The following is an 18,749-nucleotide window of genomic DNA, read 5'->3' as shown; positions in this document are numbered from 1 at the left end:
CCCCCACCTTTTCCTCCGCTACATCGATGACTGTATCGGCACTGTCTCGTGCTCCCACGAGGAGGTTGAACAGTTCATCCACTTTACTAACACCATCCACCCCGACCTCAAATTTACCTAGACCGTCTCAGACTCCTCCCTCCCCTTCCTCGACCTCTCCATTTCTATCTCGGGCGACCGACTCAACACGGACATTTACTATAAACCAACCGACTCCCACAGCTACCTAGATTACACCCCCTCCCACCCTGTAAAAACGCCATCCCATATTACCAATTCCTTCGCCTCCGCCGCATCTGCTCCCAGGAGGACCAGTTCCAATACTGTACAACCCAGATGGCCTCCTTCTTCAAAGACTGCAATTTCCCCTCAGACGTGGTTGACGACGCTCTCCACCGCATCTCCTCCACTTCCCGTTCCTCCACCCTTAAACCCCACCCCTCCAATCGCCACCAGGACAGAACCCCACTGGTCCTCACTTACCAGCCCACCAACCTCCAGATACATTGTATCATCCTTAGTCATTTCTGCCACCTCCAAACAGACCCAACCACCAAGGATAGGGGAGGGAAGGGAAATCTATCAGCGGTCCAGAAAGACCACTCCCCCCGTGACTCCCTCGTCAGGTCCACACCCCCCACCAACCCAACCTGCACTCCCGGCACCTTCCCCTGCAACCGCAAGAAATTCTAAACTTGCGCCCACACCTCCTCCCTCACTTCCCACCAAGGACCCAAGGAATCCTTCCATATCCGTCACAAATTCACCTGCACCTCCACACACGTCATTTACTACATCCGCTGCACCCGATATGATCTCCTCTACATTGGGGAGACAGACCGCCTACTTGCGGAACGTTTCAGAGAACACCTCTGGGACATCGCACCAACCAGCCCGACCACCCCCTGGCTCAACATTTCAACTCCCCCTCCCACTCCGCCAAGGACATGCAGGTCCTTGGCTTCCTCCATCACCAGACCATGGCAACCTCACCTTAACCTCCTTCCACCTATCGCATTCCCAATGCCCCTCCCCCAAGTCCTTCCTCCCTACCTTTTATCTTAGCCTGCTTGGCACACCTTCCTCATTCCTGAAGAAGGGCTTATGCCCGAAACGTCGATTCTCCTGCTCCTTGGATGCTGCCTGACCTGCTGCGCTTTTCCAGCAACACATTTTTCACCAAAGAACTATCTACTGACAGAGTTCCAGATTCCCACCACCCTTTGGGTGAAAAAATATTTTTTCATATCTCCACTAAACCTCCTACCCCTTACCTTAAATCTATGCCCCCGGTCATTAATCCTTCCATCGAGGGGAAGGTTTCTTCCGGTCTATTCTCATTATGCCCCTCAATTTTGTGTGTTTCTATCACTTCCACCCTCTCTGCTCCAAGGTAAACAACCCCAGTCTGCCCAATCTTTCTTTGTAACTGAAACTCTCCAGCCTAGGCGACATTCTGGAAAATCTCCTCGGCACCCTCGTCAGTGCTATCACATCCCTCCTATAACGTACAAAGGTGGAGAACTGGATGTAATCACCAATTCATTCCTTTGATTAAAAACCTCTTGTTTGTTGACACCAACAGTCCTTATGATCAGGCCAACTGCACATGCTCAGCACCACTTTCTTTTGCTTGTGCACAAAGAAATTCCAACTCTAGGATTCCTCTGGAAGAATGGCTCACTTCTAGTAATGCAACTAAATTCTCAGAAACTGACCTTGTCGACCTTGTGCCGATGAATAAGTCCATCAGGTCCCAGATAGAACGTGGAATATGCATCATAGGTTCTGAGGGTGAGGAAGGAAAGAAAAGCAACACACATTAATTTCCAAGCAAGACACGGAAGATGCTGCGTAGCTTCAACAGCAGTCATACACTGATAGGAATCACCAATTACACTGATTGTTAAAATATCTTTATCCTTTCAATGCGACATTGTTGTGTGCAACTGTTTTGGCAAAATTACATTGATAAAATTTGTAAAAATACTTTAACTTGAATTTTACACAGTTTGCCATAAAATTCAATTTGTCCCACTCTATGATTCAGTGGATTAGATATTTACTAGATATTCTGTGTCAGGTACGCTGCCCAAGAGTGAAAACAATCCAAGTTAAGTTACAGGAAGTACAAAAGATGCAAACAATTTCTCTACACATCATGCTGAACTAATACTTGTTTTACAAGATACATTCTGAGAGGCACACAAAGGTGCTCTACATTTGCTACATCTACAGTTGAAAAGACTTTGACACTTGCCGCTACATGGCTACTCAGTGTTCGTATGCCCCTCAATAGTTCTGGACCTTGGAAATGCAGGTGGAGGACAACCTTTTGCACTGGCAGTCCACCAAACTTCAAAGAGTGCTTTTCATCATTTTGACCATTTTCACATACAGGTGCAGTTGACATTTGACTCTGAGTCAATGGGAAGAGCCCATCCAGCAGGAACCTGTGATACATAACTGCTTGGGATTAACCTTGACAATTGCATGCCTCTTCAGACCTTCTTTGTAAAGGTATATTCCATACAAAGAAAAAACAATACCTCCCCCACCACAGCTATCTCATGGTGTGCTGAAAGAGTGGGCAGCACAGTGGCTCATTGGTTCGCACTGCTACCTCAGTGCCAGGGACCTGGGTTTAATTCCAGCCTGAGGTGATTGTGTGGAGTCTGTATATTCTCCCTTTGTCCGCATGGGTTTCTTCCCACAGTCTAAAGACATGCAGGTTAGGTAAATTGCCCAGGGATGTACAGGTTAGGTGGACTATTCACAGGAAATGCAGGGTTATGTAGAGAAGATAACAGGGTGAGTCTGGGTGGGATGCTCTTTGGCGGATTGGCATGGACTCAATGGCTAAATGGCCTGCTTCCACACTGTAGGGATTCTATGATTCCATGAATGAAACTCAATATAAGAAAGAGCTCTTCCCACCAGCCAGTTGCTGCTCATTTGTAAGGCATGTCGCTGAGGCATACTGCTAAATGCCCTGAGCAGACTGCTAAAGTCAATCACCTGACAAGATGTACCACGGTCAAATTGTTAGAACCAATCCTGAGAGATTGGATAAACTGTCACTTAGAAAGGCATGGACAACTCAGGTATCATCAGCATGGGGTTGGTAAGGTAACGTCATGCCATACAAATTTGATTGAATTCTTCGAGGAAGTGATAAGGAGGATCATTGAGGGTGGCGAAGTGGATGTGATCCACATGAATTGTGGTAAGGCATTTGACAAGGTCCCACATGACACTGGTCAAAAAAGTAAAAGCCCATAGTATATAGGGCAATATGTCAAATTGGTTTCAAAGTTGGTTCAGTAATAATTCAAATTAAGTTACAGGAAACAAAAGATAATGATCAAAGGCTACCCTTGCGAATAGAAAGCAGTTTTGAGTGGTGTTCCACAGGGCTCAGTGCTGGGACTCCTACTGCTTGTTTTATACATTAACGATTGAACGTGGAGGGTACAATTGGGAAATTTGCAGACAACAAATAAGCACCAAAATGACAGATGAGTTGCAACAGTGGGCAGGAAACTGATAGATGGAGTTCAACTCTGATAAGTGTGAGGTGATACATTTCGGGAAGCCAAACAGGCCAAGAAGGAAACAGAATAAAAAAGGGAATATCCTGAGGCGCGTTAATGAAGTGGGAGATCTTGATTTGCAAGTTTATCTCTAAAGCTAGCAGTTTAGGTAGATAAGGATGTAAAGAACGCATACTTTCATTCACAGAGATATAGAATACAAAAGTAGGGATGAAACTGTGTCAGACACTGGTGAGACCACAATGGCATGGTGGCACAGTGGTTAGCACTGCTGCCTCACAGCGCCAGAGACCCGGGTTCAATTCCCGCCTTGGGCAACTGTGTATGCGGAGTTTGCACATTTCTCCCAGTGTCTGCGTGAGTTTCCTCCAGGTGCTCCAGTTTCCTCCCACAGTCCAAAAATGTGCATGTTAGGTGAACTGGTCATACCAAATTGACTCGAGTGTTAGGTGAAGGGGCAAATGTAGGGAAATGGGTCTGGGTGGGTTGCTCTTCGGAGGGTCGGTGTGGACTTGTTGGGCCGAAGGGCCTGTTTCCACGCTGTAAGTAATCTAATCTAATCTTAGAGTATTTGTTGCAGATCTGGTCACCACATTACAGGAAGGACTTAATTGATCTGGGAATGGGGCAGAGCAGATGTACTAGAATGTTGTCAGGGCTGGAGAATTGTAGCTACGAGAACAGATAAAGGAGTTAGGGTTTTTTCCCCATGGAATAGAAAAGGCTGAGGGGTAAAGATAAAGATAAAGTAGACAGGAGGAATTCCCTTGACCGAGAGTTCAAAATCAGGAGTCAGATTCAAGCCAAGTGGCAGAAGGATTAAAGGAAACACAAGGAAATACTTTTTACGCAGAGGGTAGTGGGCTCTGGGATTTGCACCCTGAATTAGAAGGGCACCTGGGGGCTTTGGGCTGGATGGACAAGATGGGCTGAATGGTCCCTTTTGTATCGTATCACTTCAATAGTTTTTATCTCCTTTACCCACAAGGCCTTGAGAATATTGTACACTGACCATTGCCTGATGGACACAGTCAGGGTGTTTTACTAAATGAACCTCTCCATAATAGAGGGGTGGCACAGCACAGTCCAATATGGCCAGACCCATCCTTTGTTAGACTGGGGATTGGATAAAATTTATAAGTTTGAACACCAATACTGAATGGAAATGCAGGATGGTGGGGATACATTAGCACAAGTGGTTATAGATGCTATACTAAAATTCTCAAGATTCAAGTCCACCAGCAGATCATTGCCAGTTAGTCCACAATTTGCCCTGACTCTACACAAAAACCTTAGAATCATCTCAAACCATGACCAAATGCTCTAGTATAAAACAAAAGAACTTCAGATGCTGGAGTTTTGAAACAAAAACAATGTGTTGAAGAAACTTAGCAGGTCCAGCAGCATCTGTGGATATTAAACAATGTTTTGAGTGCAGTGACCCTTTTTTTTTCTTGAGATGCTGACAGACCTGCTGGGTTTCTCCAACAATTTCTGTTGTTCGTTTGTTCAAAATTCTCTTCACAGATCTAAAATTCTTTCAAATGCTGGAGCCAAAGGATGTGCAGCAACCAATTCCCCCAGTGAATACTAGGCAGCTGCAGCCCATTATCTCACCGATAGAGTTCAGTCTTGTCCTTCTTGTAAAATTTCAGTATCAAAACATGGAGCGGGAGTCCTGTAATTCTCCAGCGGACTTGAATGGTGCAGTTCTCAGGATGCTGCGTCATTTTCATAATGTCCAAGTGAACATCTGCACAGTAATTCCAAACGATAAACCGAAGCAATGTCACAACTATCTGATAGGTGGTACGACCCCTTGGAGATAAACAAACAAAGCACAGTAAACACTAGGAAAGTTTAAACTTAGAGAAGTAGGTTATTCAGTCTCTCAAGCTTGCTCAATTATTCAAACACTATAACCTTCTCCTTCAATTCTACTGTCTCACCTGCTTCCCATAACTCTTGATCCCCTCAAGGATCTACACCAAGCTTAAAAATAGCAAACAATAGACTACACACATGCCTCTGGGATAGAGTTTTTTGTTAAGATTGTGGGTTTTGTCGTCATGTGTATTCAGGTACAGAAGATTAGATGAGATTACCTAGTGTGGAAACAGGCCCTTGGCCCAACAAGTCCACACCGACTCTCCGAAGAGTAACCCACCCAGACCCATTCCCCTACATTTACCTCTTCACCTAACACTACGGGCAATTTAGAACGGCCGATCCACCTAACCTGCACATCTTTGGACTGTGGGAGGAAACCGAAGCACCTGGAGGAAATCCACGCAGACACGGGGAGAACGTGCAAACACCACACAGACAGTTGCCCGAGGAGGGAATTGAACCCGGGTCTCTGGCGCTGTGAGGCAGCAGTGTTAGTCACTGTGCCACCCAGGAACACAATGAAAACTCTACAATACCACCACATGAGGCCATCTCAGTACCAAGTTACCTCGGTACACAAAAAGCTTCGATGTAAAGTAATAAGAGAAACAAGCGTTAAAAAGCTAACTATTACTTCATAAAACAGTTAAAAAAAATAATAGTTTAGGAAAACAAAGGAATAAGTTAAAAGTTCAACAGTCTTTGCTGCTGCCAGATCTTGTCGCTACTGAAACTGCCGCTCCCCTCATCTCCCCTGGTGCCTTGGGAACATGCGTGCCAAACCAAGACACTGCCATGACATAACAAAACCAGGCTGGGAGCCACCGCGCTGCTGAGACACCAGGTCAGGAGCCGCTACAAGCCCAGACCGAGACCCATTGAGAGACCAAAACAGGAAACAGGAGTGGAGGAGCTCTGGTTAGAACATCCGACTCCACCATCATCTTTACCAGAAGAATGCCAAAAGATGAAAACTCAAAAACACTTATCTCTGTTATAAATGACCAATCCCTTATTCTGACACTGGGTTCTACACCAGTAAAGGAGGGTGGCAACCACAAACATCCTTCTTCCAAAGGGAAGGGGTAAGGTCAAAATCAAATCCCTACAGCCCAGACAGCGATGCTACTTTTTAGGTAGAATAAAAGAAAAGCTAATGGTAATTATGCAGAGAAGCTTTGTGACATCTAAAATACAAAGAAGAATTCATACAAGCCATGCAACCTCAGATAAAGCAGTGAAAAGAAAGCCAGCTAAAATCATTTTTAATATTCTGATGGCAGATCTTTGAAGAACTGGGATTGGTTCAATATACCACAAGACCACAATAGACAAATTAGATTTATTTAGTCTTTTCCTTTGGGAAATATAAATTAGATTTGTTGCGGTCTACTCGTTCTGAAGGGAATAAAAATGAAGGTAGCAAGCAATCAAAAGACAGAGTTCCATCATGTTGTTTTGCTTCCCATGTCACTTCTCAGGTCATTTTAAAAGGTCTCTCACAATAGGGGACAAACTGATGACCAGATAGGAAAATATCTTGCCACAAACCAGGTCATGCAACGGTACCTCACCCAGCAAGTTGCAACATAAAGCAGTGAGCTTACTTAAACCACTGTCCCCTTCTTGAACTGCTATCATTAGTGGAACATCTTCAGGGCAGCATGGTGGCTCAGTGGTTAGCACCGCTGCCTCTCAGCGCCAGGGACCTAGGTACAATGCCTGCCTTGGGCGACTGACTGTGTGGAGTTTGCACATTCTCCCAGTGTCTGCATAGGTTTCCTCCAGGTGCTCTGGTTTCCTCCCACAATCCAAAGGTGCGCAGGTCAGGTGAATTGGCCATGCTAAATTGTCCAGTGTTAGGTACATTAGTCAGAGGGAAATGGGTCTGGGTGGGTTCCTCTTCAGAGGGTTCAAAGGATTCCACGTCAGTCCATTGAAACTTAGAACATTGTGAAGCCTCAAAAAAGGTTTCTACAGTTGAGCAGGGAGCTACAAGGACACTGCTGGGAATTCTAATATAAGAGACATAATCTGGTCCTATATTAGAGCTACAACGCCTCCTTTGGGACCTTCATAGGACAACATTAGTACAATTTCCTTTCATATGAACAGATTCAAATATTAAACCATGCCTGCAGCTACATTTGACTAGCACTGGATGGAGAGTCATAAGCTGCAATTACCCAATGGAGGGGAGCCCAGATTTCTCAGGTGCACACCTAGATGACTGAACATGCAACAATAGATCAATGATTTCACCCTTGCTATGTGAAAAATACAAGAACCGCAGCTAAGTACATATGGTACTAACCGCAGTGACCGTAGCTACAGCCTTGAGACAAATAGACTTATACATCCAACTGAGAAAATAAAGCTCCAACTTCATGTCACATCAGAATGTCAGCATCGACTCTTGTGCTCAAGTCTCAAGAATCTTCTGACTCAACCACGTGCATTTATACCTTTAATGTATAAAATGTTCACAGAAGCAGTATAAAATAGACATCAAGCCACATAAGGATTAGGTCAGATGACTAAAGGCATGGTGAAATAGATAGGATTTAAGAAATGTCTCAAAGGAGGAAAGGAATATGGAGTGGTGTGATTCCAGAGCTTAGGCCGTAGATAGCTAAAGGCACATTTCCCAATAATAGAAGAGATTAAGGATTGTTGACATTCAGCAGATCAGGATTAGAGAAACATAAGGAACTCAGAAGATTCTACAGATTGTAGAAAGAGACAAAGCTTGTGTCTTGGAGAAATTTGAAAATAAGGATAAAAATTTGAAAAACAAAAAGCAGTGTTTGTTAACTAAGAAGTCAGCATAGGTTAGGAAGGGGAGGCGAGGGAGGAGGGGGAAATTGAGTTTTTGATTAGGGAAAACAGTACACCAGTAGTGAGAGAAAACATTCTTGAGGACTCATTCACTGAGTCCACATGGGTAGAACTGAGAAATTAAAAAAAATTACTTTGATAGCATTGTACAAATGACTAAATATGTAAGGAGATTGCAGGTAACTGTAAGAATACGGTTGTAATACTAGGAAAATTTAACTTTCCTAACATCGACAGAAACTATCATTGTGCTAAGGACTTGGATGGAGAGAAATTTAAGTGTTCAGGAAGAATTTCTCATGCAGCTTGTAGATTGCCCTACCAAATAAGGGCAAAACTGGACTTCTAGTTGGGAATAAGGCAGGGCAAATGACAGAAGTGTTAGTGAGGGAGCAATTTGGAACCAGTGACCATAATTCCGTTAATTTAAAATAGCTATGGAAAAGGATAGGTCTGTTCCACAAGTTAAAGTTCGAAACTGGGGCAAAGTAAATTTGATGGTCTTTTAGACTGATTTTTCAAAAGTTGATTGGGGAGGCAGTTTGCAGACATAAGGACATCTGATAAGTGAGAGCCTTTCAAAGGTGAGTTAATGAGAGTTCATGGGCAGCATGCTCCTGTTAGAGTGAAGGGTCAGACTGGCAGGAGTGGGAAACCCTGGATGACTAGTTATTGAGATACTGGTCTCGAAAAAGAAAGCATATAACATGTATAGACAACTGGGATCAAGTCAATTCCTTGAGGAATATAGAGAGTTTTGGGGCACACTTAAGAGAGAAATCAGGCTGGCTAAAAGGGGCCATGAGATGGTTTTGGCACATAAGATTAAAAGGAGAATCTAAAGAAATTCCAGAAGTACAAGGAGGGCAAAACAGTAACTCGGAAGAGAATTAGAGCCTCAAAAGATCAACATGGGTCATCTACATGCTGAGCCACAAGAGCTGGGTAAGATCCCGAAATGAATATTTCTCACTGGTATTTATCGCCGGGAAAAGTACAGATGAGGGGGAACTCGGGGAAATAAATAGCAATGTCTGAAGGCAACGCTGGAAGTCTTAAAACACAAAGGAAGATAAATACCTGTGACCTGATGGTTTCTATCCCAGGATTTTGTGGGAGGCTAGGGAGGAAATTGCAGGGCCCCGAGCAGAAATTTTTGTATCATCAACAGCCATGGGTGAAGTTGTTGTGGTTCTGTTCGCCGAGCTGGGAATTTGTGTTGCAGACGTTTCGTCCCCTATCTAGGTGATATCCTCAGTGCTTGGGAGCCTCCTGTGAAGCGCTTCCGCGATCTTTCCTCCGGCATTTGTAGTGGTTTGAATCTGCTGCTTCCGGTTGTCAGTTCCTGCTGTCCATTGCAGTGGTCGGTGTATTGGGTCCAGATCGATGTGCTTATTGATTGAATCTGTGGATGAGTGCCATGCCTCTAGGAATTCCCTGGCTGCTCTCGGTTTGGCTTTCCTATAATAGTAGTGTTGTCCCAGTCGAATTCATGTTGCTTCTCATCTGTGTGTGTGGCTACTAAGTAGCTAACCTTAGTAGCCACACACACAGATGACAAGCAACATGAATTCGACTGGGACAACACTACTATTATAGGACAAGCCAAACAGAACAGCCAGGGAATTCCTAGAGGCATGGCACTCATCCACAGATTCAATCAATAAGCACATCGATCTGGATCCAATATACCAACCACTGCAACGGACAGCTGGAACTGACAACCGGAAGCGGCAGATTCAAACCACTACAAATGCCGGAGGAAAGATCACGGAAGCGCTTCACAGCAGGCTCCCAAACACTGAGGATATCACCTAGACAGGGGACGAAACGTCTGCAACACAAATTCCCAGCCCGGCGAACAGAACCACAACAACGAGCACCCGAGCTACAAATCTTCTCACAAACTTTGAATGGGTGAAGTGCCAAAAATTGGAGTGTGGCTAATGTTGTACCATTATTTAAGCAAGACTGCAGCAAAATACCCAAACTGGTGAGCCTAATGTAGGTTGGTACATTGTTAGAGGGGATTGAGGGACAGGATCTGCAGGCATTTGGAGAGGCAAGGACTAATTTAGAATAGTCAGCATGGCTTTGTGCTTGGGAAATCCTGTCTCAATAATTTGATTAAGTTCTTTGAAGGGGTGACCAAGAAAGTTGATGAAGACAGTGCAGTAGACATTGTTCACATGGACTTTAGCGAGGCTTTTGATCAGGTACTGCATGCTAGGTTATTGAGTAAGGTCAAAACTCTCAGGATCCAGGGACAGCTAGCCAACTGGGTACAAAATTGGCTTGACAATAGGAGACGGTGGTGGTAGGAGGCTGTTTCGCAGACTGGAGATCTGTGGCCAATGTGGTACCACAGGGATCGGTGCTGGATTCAGTTCTTTGTAATTTATATAGATGATTTAGATGAGAATTTAGGGAGGTATGGTTAGTAAGTTTGCAGGTCACACCAAGATTGGTCGTATAGTGGACAGTGAATAAAGTTACAGAACAGAACGGCACAGTACAGCCCCTTCGGCCCTGAATGTTGTGCTGACCTTTTATCTGGGAATGCAAAGATCTTGATCTACTGAGCCAGTAGGTTGAGGAATGACAGATGGAGTTTAATTTAGATAAATGCAAGGTGTTATATTTTGTAGGATTTACACAGTCAGTGGTAGGGTCCTGGGGAGTGTTACATAACAAAGAGGTCTAGGGATGCAGGTTGAAAATACAGTCACAGTTAGACAGGGTAGTGAAGAAAGCTTTCAGCTTGCTTGCTTTTATCAGTCAGAGCACGGAGTATAGGAGTTAGGAAGTCTTCGTGCAGCTGTACAAAATGTCAGTGAGGCCACACTTAGAGTACACTGTGCAGTTCTGACCTCCCTACTACAGAAAGGATCTTATTTAACTAGAAAGACAGAAGATTTACTAGGATGCCTCTTGGTGGAAGGTTTGAGTTACAGGGAGAGGTCAGATAGACTGGGACTCTTTTTCCCTGGAGAGTAGGAGACTGAAGGGTGACCTTCGAGGTCTATAAAAACACGCCAGGTATAGATAACATAGATAGGTGGCAGCTTTTCCCCCCACAGAAAGGGAGTTAAAAACTAGAGTGCATAGGTTTAAGGTGAGAGGGGAGAGATACAAAAAGGTCCAGAGAGGCAATATTTTTTTACACAAAAGATGGTGAGTGTCTGGAATGGACGGCGAGAAATAGCAGTGGAATTGAATACAATGTTATTGTTTAAGAAACGCTTAAGCAGATACATGGATGGGATAGTCATGGAGGGATATGGACCAAAAGCAGGCAAATGGAACTAGTTCAAGTTGTGAAAACTTGGCAGCATGGGGCAAGTTCGGCCAAGGAGCCTGTTTCCAGGCTGTAGATTTTATGACTAAGCGCAGAGACAATAGGTAAATGGCATTTGGAGTTAAGGCACAAGCAGGGGTTTCGATGGGCTCATTTACCAAGAATAGAACGTGAGGGGTCAACTGAGTGTGCACCGCTTGGAGATAACAAAAGCATAAGTGAGGGCTTCAACAGGAGATAAATAAAACAAGCTGGACTTGGAAATAGACATATTTACTGACCGGGTGTGTGCATGAAAGCCTATGGGTCAGATATAATATCAAAGTTGTGAGCAGTCAGGTTCAGTCTCAGACAGCTATCAGGAAGAGAAATGGAATTTGTGTGAGGGAGTGCAACGAGCACAGGGATTTTAAACAATAGCTCAGACTTCCCAATATTTTAATCGGAGGGAATTTCCACTCATCTTGCATTGAATACTGGATAACCAGTTTGACAAGTTAACAGTGAAGAGTCAAGAGCTGGATGCTATCAGCATGCTTGTGAAAATGAACAAGAAAAAAAAATTGTCGTTGTCAGCTCACATGGGAGCCAGAAAGAAAGCTCAATAATTGTAATTTCATGGCAATAGATCAAGAGAGCAAGAGGTGGATCTCAGTGGAGAGAAACAAGAAACCAGATCAGGGCTAGGACAGGAAGGAATTGTTGGTAACTTGGCATGATGGGCTAGGGTTAAACAATAAAAAGGCATTATTTATATAGCACTTTTCACAACCATAAGCAGTCTGAAAGCATTCTATAGCTAATTAAGTACTTTTGAAATAAAATTGCTCCCACAAAGTAGGTATGTTATAAGTGCTTGAGATACCTAGTTGAACAATGCCTCTATGCACTAACAATATAATTGGTACATCTGAAACCAATGTTTCAGATTGGTTATGGGGCCCGGCAATGAAGTAGTTGGGCATGGATCATTAAAAATTTCAGTCTGACTGGAACCCCTCTTTTGTTTCCATAATCTAGCCATGAAGAATTAGAAACACAGTTCAGGTGTAAATAAGCCACAGCACTGCAGCATTTCAAGAGTCAGTTTGACGCTACTTTCTAATAGCTAATTAGGAGTGAGCAACACATCTCTTTCAAAAAAAATTTAACAAGTACTTTCACAAGCAGCTAAATGGCAATAGGACATTCAGGATCAGTAGTTTTTGATAACACCCATATTACAAATCTTTCAACAAGCAGATACACACCGCGTCTTTATCCTTGGAAACTGGCTGATGAATTCTACATTTGGAGAGTACATCCCATAATCATGCGGCTTCAGGAAGAAATTCGGCAACTGGAAACATAAGAATGTATTGATAAGCTGGCGATGCTGGCTTATCAGTAATAAGTTTCATTTTAATATGCAAGCTTTCAGCAACAATTGGGACTAAGAATTGAGGAAGCAGTGGCACATTGTGGCTACAGCATGTCACACCCTGACTGTGATATTAATATTTTCTTTAAACTTGTATTGACCATGTCTTATTAAATATAACAAACAGGAAATAAACCCATACAGACAGAAAGTGCATGCCCATGGACTTTGAAAAATAATTAGAAAGGGAACATACAACAAATTCAATATTTCTTCAGGTGCTCAACTGGTAAAGTCAGAGATTGCAATTGCGCTGAAATGTGAAGCATAGGCATCCCAGAGGCAGGGGTGACCTGGACTAATAATTCAGAATGCCAGGCTCATGCTCTCAGAGGAGTTTGAATCCTGCCATGGCAGATGGTGAACTCTGACTTCAATAATGGCAACCAAATCAACACAGTTGGCAGAAAGGGTGCAGTGAGGGGAAGGGGGAGTGCAAACCATTGAAACATTATACTACCCCTTCTCCAAGGATCAGTGCAAAGTATTTTTGTGAAAGCGGGAATATTTATAGTTTGAAAGTTAAATTTGATTGGAGTTAGTCTTTTCTCTAGCATGCAGCGTAAGCTGTCTACTGAATAGTATTTCAACAATATTGCTTTACGCTTGTGCGTTAGAATAAAAGCTTTAACCTTTGAAATCTTTGAGACTCTCTCAGCCAGTCACTGGAAATTCAAACATCTTCTTCATACATGCTAAACTAATTGAAGGAGTCACAGAGGTGTTATCATTATTTTTCCTACACCAGTCTGAAACCAGAGTAGGCGCATTTAGTCAACACGAATTCACTGTTGATGAATTAAGGATGCTGTCTCTCACGCATAAACTTTAAAAATGTGTCTTGGCTGTAGCGGGATTACATCGCCAACACTAATGGCTGTTTGTAAAGCACAAGAACACAACCATCCTGATATAGAAGTGGTGACTGTATAAAATCAGCGAGGGTTCCCACTCTATGCAACTAATACTTGTTCAGAATTGAGAAAAAAGAAAGGATTGAATGCAACAGAAACAGAAAGCAGGAACAGATCACGGTCTACTGTTATTCAATATCCTGCAGTATCCCATATTTCCTTTGGGGCCAAAATTTGATCTCTCTCTCTCTCTCTCTCAAATATACTAAATGGATGAACAGCCGCAGCTCTCTTGGGTTGAAAATTTCAAATATAGGCTGTCAAGATCAATTACGTCTTCAGTAAGTACGAGGGAAGAGCTGAGTCTGTTTCCAAGCTTTTATGTTTAACACTTCAGATTTGTCTCATTTCGGTACAAAAACACCTACCGCAGATGGTATTTAATACCGTCCACACAACACCACAATTTATGGGAGTGGGCTTGTATGTCATTTACCAACTTTCATGAAATTCCATGAGTAGCAAGGTAAGCAACTGCCACCCGCAAAACTACCTAATGGACAAGTAGGGAATCTTCTGTCACTGAAGCAGTATTCTTGTCATGCTGTTTCTGATGGTTAAAGGTACCTCTTTTACCTCTGCACTCACTAAACTACTTTTCAATCAGGATTTACAGATACCCTCCAGTGTCTTGTGAAAATAGTCATGCCTCTGGCGTAGCCCAAGATTACGTACATCTCACAGCTGCTTCTGCTTTTATTCCATTATCCAAGATGCAGAGGGGAGAAAAGTGACTGCCTTTCTCCTGCATCATCCTTCACAAGTGCACAGGAATCACAATATCTAGACCACAGAACATAGGTGGGACGTGGCTTGCCTGCTCTTTCTAGTCTGGTCCAACATTCTGATGCATGTATCTTAACTCTCACCAAGACCACATATCACCCCCAAACTTACGGAATAGACTACTGGTCCAGTAACACCTTGATTTAATTTTTTTTTTAATCCCAGGTTGTAAATTCCTCTGTGGCTGGTACTCTCCCAATCTTTAATCAGCTTTAGTGCCAAAATCTTCTGGGATATACAGTATACATTCTTTATTCTAATTTGAATTGCTCAACAATTAGTGGGCATGCCCCCTGCTGCTTTGGCCTTGAGCTTCCAAATGACTCCCTATACTGCTCCAAATTTTCTCTCCCATTTCAGACAAACCTTAAAACCTACTTCGTTAATTTGCCTCATTGTCGCTCGCACCTTGGGATTGAATTTTAACAGAACACTATTGAAATAGGGATATTTATTCTACATTAAAGGCACTATATAAAGGCACTTTGGAGGCAAGGCAGGTGGCATAGTTACCAATTGACCTAATTAGCTTAACTCTTTCATATATTCAGATCAAAGTAAATTAAAGTAAGTAGCTCTTTTACCTCCACTCTCAGCTTTTCATAAAGGACAGCTAGATGTTCCTCCATACTGGGCTCCTTCTTCTGAAAGCTTGCACTTGCAAGGTTACCGGTGCCACTGAAAGTGGCCAATGCTCCAAGTGGTGGCACAGGAATTGTGGGGTGCTCAAAACCCAAGTGGTATGGCATCGGGCAGCGCTCACTGTCAAACAGTGCCTGGAAAGAATCCAGGTGCCCCTCATGCATGTCCCAAAGGCTCAGCATGGTCTCGGAGGGTTCTTCTGTATGGGAAATCTGCACACTTGCAGGGGACACTCTGGTTTCCTCAGGCTTCCCTGCCAGTGTTTCTGGGACACACTCCTCAAGCAAATCTTTAACCATTGTCTCCCTGTCAGAATTAGAGGAGACATGCTGCTCCACCACAATGTCATCTGCATTGCCACCATCGACAGTTGTGATTGAATCCAAGATGCCTTCCAGCTGGGCCAGGAGAAGTGCACTCGCTTGCTCAGCACCAAGCCGCCCATCCAGTCCAGCAGGCACGCTTTCCACCCTGGAGGCCACCAGCTGCTGCAAACGAACCAACCTGGAGCAGGGCACCTCCAGTAGGGCAGTCTGCTTCTTTCCCCAGCCACTCATGACCAGCTGCATACTGACCTTCTCGTCCAGGATACAGATGAGGGATTGCAGGCGTATGTCACTTGGGAGTGACCTTCCACTGCAGGCACCATGCAAAAGGCCATACGTAGGTACCTGGGCCCGTTCCAAATCCGGAAAGTGATTTGGCCCAAGGTTAAGTCTATGGGCAGCCGCCGTATGTCCTATGATGCCTGGCCGTCTCTTAGTCCGGTACTGAACGTGGACAGCAGCCTGCGTAGCCCACGACACGCTGCTAATCCGCCGGGAAGGCCTACCATGGCACACCTCGAGTCTCTGAGGAGTGAGAGAGAAAGAGAAACATAAGGCTTCATCACAATAACAAAAAAGTGCAAGTAGTTTCTGACTCCTGATATCAACACAGAGCACCGTGCACACAATGCCCATCCTGGTGCTGCAGAAAAAGCAAGGTACAGAAGGATGAAATCAGATGAGATCAAGACAGGACTTGACAAAATGTGGGTTGTGACCCCAGAATCTCATCTCATGTGCACAGAGACACGAGTTCTCCATCTTCTCTTGAACAGCAGTTTCTTAATGAATTATACAGTCATTTACAGGGAGGAGCATCCAGATAAGGCAACATACATATTGATTGGGTGACCATTACAATCAGCGAGTGTCAAGACTAAGCCATTTGCTGTTACACAATTAATGTTCTTAATCTTGTTAACTGGCTTTACATAATGAATGTGTTTCACCTTGTTAATTGACTTTACATACTGAATCCTTTTTCATGTTGTTAAATGGCTTTACATAAGGAATGCTTTTTCACTTTGTTAACCCACTACCCTTGCCTCCAGTACCACCTTGTTTACTGCAAGTTCTTATCTGATCTGAGTTATGCAAGTTGAACCTTTCGTTTCACAAAACTTAACCTTCCCTACCTGCTCATACCTTGCACATTTTCTCACAGGTTTCACATATCAACATGAAACTCCTTTCAGAAAGTTTAGAAACTGGATCAGAAGCAACTGTTTAAGCATTTTAAGAAAACTGGTTAAGATCAATCGAATGGTGGTGGGTGAAGGTGATGAGGGGGATGAAGATCTGGTATTATTTATCGTTACTGGTAATAGATGGGTAGCACAGTGACTAAAACTGCTGTCTCACAGCGCCAGGGACCCGAATTCGATGCAAGCCTCAGGTGACTGTACAAACTCCACACATTCTCCCCGTGTCTGTGTGGGATTCCTCCACAATTCAAAGATGTGTAGGTTCGGTGAGTTGGCCAGGCTCAAATCGCCCATAGTGTTCAGGGACATGTAGGCTAGGTGCATTAGTCAGGGGAAATGTAGAGTAATAAGGTTGGGAAATGGGTTTGGGTGGGATACTCTTCGGAAGGTCGGCGTGGACCTGTTGGGCCGAATGGTCTGTTTCCACACTGTAGGGATTCTACAATTCTATATATCTCACTGATCAGCTACCAAGATCATATGCTCATTGTAGTCTTTTCACATGAGCAGCTTGTGACTATAATCAGTTACATATTCAAAACGTAGACTTCATTAAGTTACATTTCTCTATTCACAACCGCAGTTAGACATTTTGATGCGACTGACCCAAGGTTGTCAGGAAAAGGTAAGGCAGCCTGTGGATTTGCTTACTGGAACAGCAAATTGTCTTGAATCTAACTCAATCATGACAAGTCCAAAAATGAAATTTTTGAAAAAATTGAGTAATTTGCTGGCTAGCACTGAAAAAAATTATCACACAGGGGTCTGATTGTTGGAAAATGTGTCACGGGTTTACTCGTCATTTTTTCTTGCCATTTCTTGTCTGATTTAACCTTCACATGAACCTAGCCCCATGAGAATGTTTGACTTCCTGGTAATAAAACATTGTCTTATCAATGTCAACCAAGCAGTTTTTTTTTTAAAAAACCAAGCAACTCCTCTATCCAGCTAGTAATAAATCCAAAAATAATTCGTGAGACATCTCTATTGGCTTGTACTCTCTGGAGTTTAGAAGTAGTGGGGGTCTTACTGAAACACATAATTCTTCAGAAGTTTAACAATGGTAGAGACTGTGAACCTGCATCACATGGCTGAAAAGTCTACCACTGGTTGACAATGAGGACTGAGATGAGAAGAAACCTTTTCACTCCAGAGGGTTGAGCATCTGAGAAATTCTCCACCCTTCTCCACTGCAAGTTCAGTTATCGATTATGTTCAAGACAGAGATCAATAAATTATTTTGAACATTGAGAATTAAGGGATATGGTGGGAAAGCAGAGTGGAGGTAGTCAGCCACAACTGAAAGTGGCTTGGGCTCAAACGGCTCCATGACCTACTCCTATATTCTTATGGGGAGGTTGTGCAGTAATAATAATGTCACAGGACTAATAAACTAGAGAATAAAATGAAAAATGTTGGAGAAACTCAGCAAGTCTGGTAGAATCGTAGAGAAGAGGAAATAACAGAGGATTGATGAGGGCAGAGCAGATGTGATCTATATGTACTTCAGTAAGGTGTTCGACAAGGTTCCCCATGGGAGACTGATTAGCAAGGTTAGATCTCACGGAATACAGGGAGAACCAGCCATTTGGATACAGAACTGGCTCAAAGCTAGAAGACAGAGGGTGGTGGTGGAGGGTTATTTTTCTGACTGGAGACCTGTGACCAGTGGAGTGCCACAAGGATTGGTGCTGGGTCCACTACTTTTTGTCATTTACATAAAAGATTTGGATGCGAGCAGAAGAGATACAGTTAGTAAGTTTGCAGATGACAAAATTGGAGGTGTAGCGAACAGCAAAGAGCGTTACCTCAGATTACAACAGGACCTTGATCAGATGGGCCAATGGGCGGAGAAGTGGCAGATGGAGTTTAGATT

At 43.6% G+C, this 18,749-nt stretch overlaps 1 protein-coding gene across 4 annotated transcripts in view; it reads right to left on the bottom strand.

Moving 5' to 3' along the window:
* Positions 1-18,749, bottom strand: part of c37h6orf136 (chromosome 37 C6orf136 homolog) — a 25,305-nt gene that overhangs the window by 2,373 nt on the left and 4,183 nt on the right. For all 4 annotated transcript variants that reach the window (XM_043678029.1, XM_043678032.1, XM_043678033.1 and 1 more), the window contains exons 3-6: positions 15,285-16,193; positions 12,831-12,919; positions 5,172-5,372; positions 1,719-1,788 (exon numbers count right to left, since the gene is read on the bottom strand). In XM_043678029.1, the coding sequence (XP_043533964.1) occupies positions 1,719-1,788; positions 5,172-5,372; positions 12,831-12,919; positions 15,285-16,193 (1,269 nt within the window). The remainder of the gene's footprint in view (positions 1-1,718; positions 1,789-5,171; positions 5,373-12,830; positions 12,920-15,284; positions 16,194-18,749) is intronic.

Source organism: Chiloscyllium plagiosum, chromosome 37 (assembly GCF_004010195.1).
Source record: "Chiloscyllium plagiosum isolate BGI_BamShark_2017 chromosome 37, ASM401019v2, whole genome shotgun sequence".
In the NCBI taxonomy this organism is placed as follows: domain Eukaryota; kingdom Metazoa; phylum Chordata; class Chondrichthyes; order Orectolobiformes; family Hemiscylliidae; genus Chiloscyllium; species Chiloscyllium plagiosum.
This window is presented reverse-complemented; position numbering and strand designations above follow the sequence as displayed.